Source organism: Physella acuta, unplaced genomic scaffold (genome assembly GCF_028476545.2).
Source record: "Physella acuta isolate Inbredline_101_S28 unplaced genomic scaffold, ASM2847654v3 ptg001781l, whole genome shotgun sequence".
Lineage (NCBI taxonomy): Eukaryota > Metazoa > Mollusca > Gastropoda > Physidae > Physella > Physella acuta.
The window spans coordinates 24,055-30,156 of NW_026733291.1; the positions used below are offsets into that span (position 1 = coordinate 24,055).

Sequence of the window (6,102 nt, forward strand, 5' to 3'; positions counted from 1 at the left end):
ATGCCTTTTTGCCAATTTTGTTAATGATTAATGAAAGTTAAATAGTCTTTTAAGTAGAAATCATCAACCCCTGCAATGGCGGTGGTGGTGACACGCTTAGAGAACACAATGCTACATACAACTGTAGTATTAACCGACTATAGATAAACACAGCTACTGTTAAGTAAGTCTGCAGTGATTAAAGCTAATTCACATACATGTACTCGTATGTGGCATATATTTAAATTATGTAGGCCGTCACCAATATATATATATATATATATATATATATATATATATATATATATATATATATATATATATATATATATATATATATATATATATTCTTTGTTTCTTTGGGGTGGGGGTGACACTAAGAAGTGCCGCACCGGTTGACACCCAACCTAGCGACGCCATTGACACCATTATCCCTTCTCCTTGACTCCACATATTCCCACACTTAAGGAGAAACATTTCTGCTTTGGTCTAAATTCAGTTCGGGTGTAACAAAAATCAACTCCGCCTAAGGCTTTGAAACGCAATATGTAGTTCTCTTTTCTCACCGAATGTAGGGCACATTTCATATCGTGTCGCCAATACAGTCAACTTTTTACTGACAGACATTTGCTAATAGTTCAGAGGTTCCCGATAAAGTATAGGTAGTGTACCATGCTACAGGGTCATTTTTGTTAAGGTTGAGAACCGCATTGACAGGCAGACTGCGAATAGAAAAAAAGTAATGTCGTACCAAAGTTTGATTCGCACCCCCCTCCCCCCTAAAGCCAGCAAAGGTGGGGTCTGCCTTTTGTAGACACAGAAAAATACTGCGGCTAAAAAAATTGTATTACCAAAATGAGGCTGACAATCCCCCCCCCCCCTATCTGTCCTAATTGCCCCCCCCCCACCCCCCTCAAAGAAAAATATATCACCCAGCGTGTGACAGCTTTTACAAAATATATACAGGTACAATATTGATCTTGCTTATACGTGGCCGGATGTAGATATGTAGATCACGTGATTTCTGATCTGCTTTCAAAGATGAAAAAAAAAAAAAAGCAACAAATACTCGTGTTCTGAAGACCAGTATTCAAATAGAGAAATCGATTATTCACACAAGGCCGACTGGTTTTGCAGTGAGTATGAACCAGGATGTTGTAAGGTATCGTTCAGCTGAATAAATAAACGGGTCGATACATCGGGCCTAAACGGGTCGATACACCGGGCCTATGTTTAATCTGGGAAGAGAATAATTTTTCGTGTTGTAGTAACTTCTCCCGTTGATAGCACCTTCTCTCGTAGACATTATCTTCTGTAGATAGCACCTTCTGTTGTTGATAGCATCTTCTGTTGTAGATAACTCATTTTGTTGTTGATAGCACATTCTGTTGTTGATAGCACCTTCTGTTGTAGATAGCATCTTCTGTTGTAGATAACTCATTCTGTTGTTGATAGCACATTCTGTTGTTGATAGCACCTTCTGTTGTTGATAGCACCTTCTGTTGTAGATAGCATCTTCTGTTGTAGATAACTCATTCTGTTGTTGATAGCACATTCTGTTGTTGATAGCACCTTCTGTTGTTGATAGCACCTTCTGTTGTAGATAGCACCTTCTGTTGTAAATAGCACCTTCTGTTGTTGATAGCACCTTCTGTTGTTGATAGCACCTTCTGTTGTAGATAACTCATTTTGTTGTTGATGGCACATTCTGTTGTAGATAGCACATTCTGTTGTAGATAACTCCTTCTGTTGTTGATAGCACATTCTGTTGTTGATAGCACCTTCTGTTGTTCATAGCACCTTCTGTTGTTGATAGCACCTTCTGTTGTAGATAACTCATTTTGTTGTTGATAGCACCTTCTGTTGTTGATAGCACCTTCTGTTGTAGATAGCTCATTCTGTTGTTGATAGCACCTTCTGTTGTAGATAACTCATTCTGTTGTAGATAGCTCCTTCTGTTGTTGATAGCACCTTCTGTTGTTGATAGCACCTTCTGTTGTAGATAACTCATTTTGTTGTTGATGGCACATTCTGTTGTTGATAGCACCTTCTGTTGTAGATAGCACCTTCTGTTGTTGATAGCACCTTCTGTTGTAGATAGCTCATTCTGTTGTTGATAGCACCTTCTGTTGTTGATAGCACCTTCTGTTGTTGATAGCACCTTCTGTTGTTGATAGCACCTTCTGTTGTAGATAACTCATTTTGTTGTTGATGGCACATTCTGTTGTTGATAGCACATTCTGTTGTAGATAACTCATTCTGTTGTTGATAGCACCTTCTGTTGTTGATAGCACCTTCTGTTGTTGATAGCACCTTCTGTTGTTGATAGCACCTTCTGTTGTAGATAACTCATTTTGTTGTTGATGGCACATTCTGTTGTTGATAGCACATTCTGTTGTAGATAGCACCTTCTGTTGAAGATAGCACCTTCTCCTGCTGTTATCACCTTCTGCTGTTTATGACAACTCTTGTTTCTCGCTAATTCCGTTGTCAATGAGATGGATTTTTAAAGCATCAATAGATGAATCGTTCCATTCGGCCTCACAATGACTGAACAGTTTCAAACCGGTCAAGCCGGTTTAGCCGGCTTTTCAAATCAGCGAAATTTCCACTTGGTCTCTTCCCCCCCCCCCCCCCCCCCCCCCGCTTCTTCCTTTACAAAACATCTAAAAAAAAATACAATTTAAAAAATTCGAGGTTTTATAACCACGTCGTTTATAGAGGAGTCGAAATTGTTCTGACACCAATCACTCACCAATCATAGGACTCTCTAGCTAACTTTTTGGTCCATCCGTCCTGAGAAGGCAGCTATGACGTCAGTTCTGACCTTGACCGAGGTTCCAGACGGGTTTCGACCAGTCTGGATTTTTAGTCTTTTTTTTTTTTTGGATTGTGTTAAAAATTTCAACGGCTGAGAAACTTTGTGAAGTGTGTTACAAATCGTAACGGCTGACGAAACGGGAGTTATTTTGTCGTTTCATAACAAAATACCAAAAATGTTATTTGATTCCGGGCTCGCGCTATAAATAACTTCTTTGTTCATACCCGATGGATGCGGCGTTTCGCGCCGTCGCTTCTCTCCCTTGAATGTTTCTAAATATAGGCGCGCGTATTTGTTCAAACTCGCCCTACTTATTTCATAAACTCATAATTTAAATAATATTTTTTTCACAGTCTACAGCGATTGGTTTAAAACTCAAGCAGTGTCTTATTCAGCTAAAAAATTGTTTTTGTAATCCGATAGCCACACTAGTGATCGCCGGCGAAATCCGAAACCAACGAAAACCGATTCGTTTTTGGATTTAAGTGAATCACTCGTGTAAATCAAGTGTATTCGGCGAACAAACTGCTAAATTTAAAACAAAATAAATCATTTTATAGTGAATAAAATTGGTTAATAGCATTAACAATCAGAAATTACATCAACAATAATAAATAATAAACAGATTTATTTGTTTAATACTTATAGAAACATCGACTTTTTTTAAGGGGATGGCAGAAAAAATTAGAGATTTTTTTTTTCAAAAGGGAATTCCCCCACAAAATGCTTAATGTAACTATGATTTTGTCTGGTTCACGATTGCAAGCCATAAAACTAAATCAACAGCTCCACCGTAATTATACCTAATCGCGAGTTAAACTACACCTAGTAATTAGTCTTGTCGCTGTAAAGTATTGGAACTTAATAATTGGCATTACAATTAATTATTTTTTTGTAAAAACAAATAAGGATATTAGGAGAAGAGACATGTGAGTAAATTCCAAAGCAAACGACAATAAAAAATAATAACAGAAAAAAAAGAATAACAAAGCCTATAAACGGAGGTTTTTCAAGTGAGATTGTAGTTGGAGATTGTTAAGTTTTGACATGTTTTGCTTGAACATTTTAGTATTTCAAACCGAAATCCTTCCCACTCCTCACTCCCTATCCCCTTTACTCCTCTGATTATAGTAGTTGAGAAATCTTAAGGCCGCCCTTACATCTGTTGCGCTTATTTATTTGTATCAGCCCGTGTCTATACATGCGCAGAAAGCAGGAAGTCGCTTGCGGTATATGACTTGCCAGCTGCTACGGTTGAGTGGTTGAATATTCACGTCTTACACACTCATTTTTTTTAGAGCGGTTGAGGGTGTAATAGGGGCACAAGCACGGAGTCTATTGATAGGTACAGGCAGTGGCGTCGCTAGGTCGGGTGTCACCCGGTGCGGCACTTCGTGGTGTCAACCCCGCCCCCCAAGAAACAAAGTATATATATATATATATATATATATATATATATATATATATATATATAATATATATATATATATATATATATATATATATATATATATATATATATATATATATATATATATATATATATATATATATATATATATATATATATATATATATATATATATATTATAAATATATATATATATATATATAATATATATATATATATATATATATATATATATATATATATATATATATATATATATATATATATATATATATATATATATATATATATATATATATATATATATATATACCACAGGCTTTATAGTAACGATATTTATCTTTAGTCTGTTTTAGTAATACAGTCTTTATAGTTTGCACGTTTAACGTTATGATGTCACCCCCACACTCTTGTAATTGTCGATTTTTACTTAAAAAATACTTAACTTTAAATTAATCACTAAAGGATCTGGCGAAAAGGCATTTTCTTCTGTACATTTTGCAATATTTTGGCTTGGTGTCACCCCCTAAATGGTGTCACCCGGTGCGGTCCGCACCCCCCACCCCGCCCTCGCTACGCCTCTGGGTACAGGACTGCAGTCTTAAGCAGCAGGTTTAATTTTATTCTGACGCAAAGTAGTAGTAGAAAATAGCTCTATATCGGCATTTTTTTTTTAGATTTAAATCGCGCTTTAGGGTTCACGTTTCACGAAATAAAATTCTGATCATTTTCTTTCGCGGTTCAGTGGTTCTATTCAAATAAATTTCTGTGGCTGGCTTCATAAATATTTAAACACATACACAATACCACAATCATTTTATGAATAACAAAAGGTTTGTCGGCCTATGCATAAGTTGGCCCAGCGTGTTAGATTGCTAACCCGAAAGTCTCAAGTGGAATACGGTTTCACGTCAGTAGAACACGCCTGAGTCCACCCAGCCTAATTGGGTATCTAACTCACGTTAGGGAAAATAAAGGCGGCTGGGCATAGTGCTCACCACACTATCCCTTCATATGCCGGATCACAGAAACAGGTGAGCTCTACTTCACTTGATCCACGGACTGTCAGGTTCGAAAAAAAAAAAGCTTTACTCACTTAAATACACAATTTGGGAGTGTGTTAAACCGCTGTCCCACCATACCACAACAATGGATTCTTCCTAAAAAGGGGTGTTAGGCTACCGCCAATGTCACAGATACCCTAAACCCACGCACTGCAATAACCCTAACCTTAATTTCTGAACTTGACCCGATATAACTTCACTGATAACAAATCCATCGCACTTATTTTCTAAGTCTGTTTCCTGACACGCAAAACATTAATTCACCTACGTCTAACATCATCAACATAATTACACCTATCCACTAATGACACCCGCTCTGTCGATACTCAGAGGCGTAGCGAGGGGGGGGGGCGGGGGTGCGGACCGCACCGGGTGACACCATTTAGGGGGGTGACACCAAGGCAAAAAATAGCAAAATATATAGAGAAAAAAACTTGAGGGGGGTGCAAATCGAAAGTTTGGGGGGGGGGGGGTGGAAATCGAAAATTTGAAAGTTTGTCCCCGGGAAGGGTCGCTACGCCTCTGGGGGTGACACCATTAAGTGCCGCACCAGGTGACACCCGACCTCGCTACGCCACTGTCGATACTTAATCTCCAGATTACGTCTAAAATGTTACTTATTGAAATCTGACCCACACTTTTCAAATCTTTAATCTCCTCTCCCCCTATTTTTCCCCCACCATTTAAAACAAACAATAAGTCTGGAATTTCCAAATATTAGTTTACAGTATCAACTTCCAATTTCGATGACTTCGTGATTTAAGTACTATTTTTACCTACTAATTCTAGCTTTTAATTTAGCTTTAATGCCATCTTGAATACAATAG

General features: G+C 37.6%; 1 protein-coding gene across 1 annotated transcript; it reads right to left on the minus strand.

The window, feature by feature from the left end:
• Positions 1–1,304: 1,304 nt before the first annotated feature.
• Positions 1,305–2,351, minus strand: LOC131930459 (uncharacterized; the record flags this gene model as incomplete). The annotated part of the gene is made up of 3 exons (XM_059286954.1): positions 2,103–2,351; positions 1,761–1,972; positions 1,305–1,649 (listed from the first exon to the last, which is right to left on the minus strand). Coding segments are annotated over exons 1-3 (806 nt in total), but the record flags the coding sequence as incomplete, so codon positions are not given.
• Between the last annotated feature and the right edge of the window lie 3,751 nt (positions 2,352–6,102).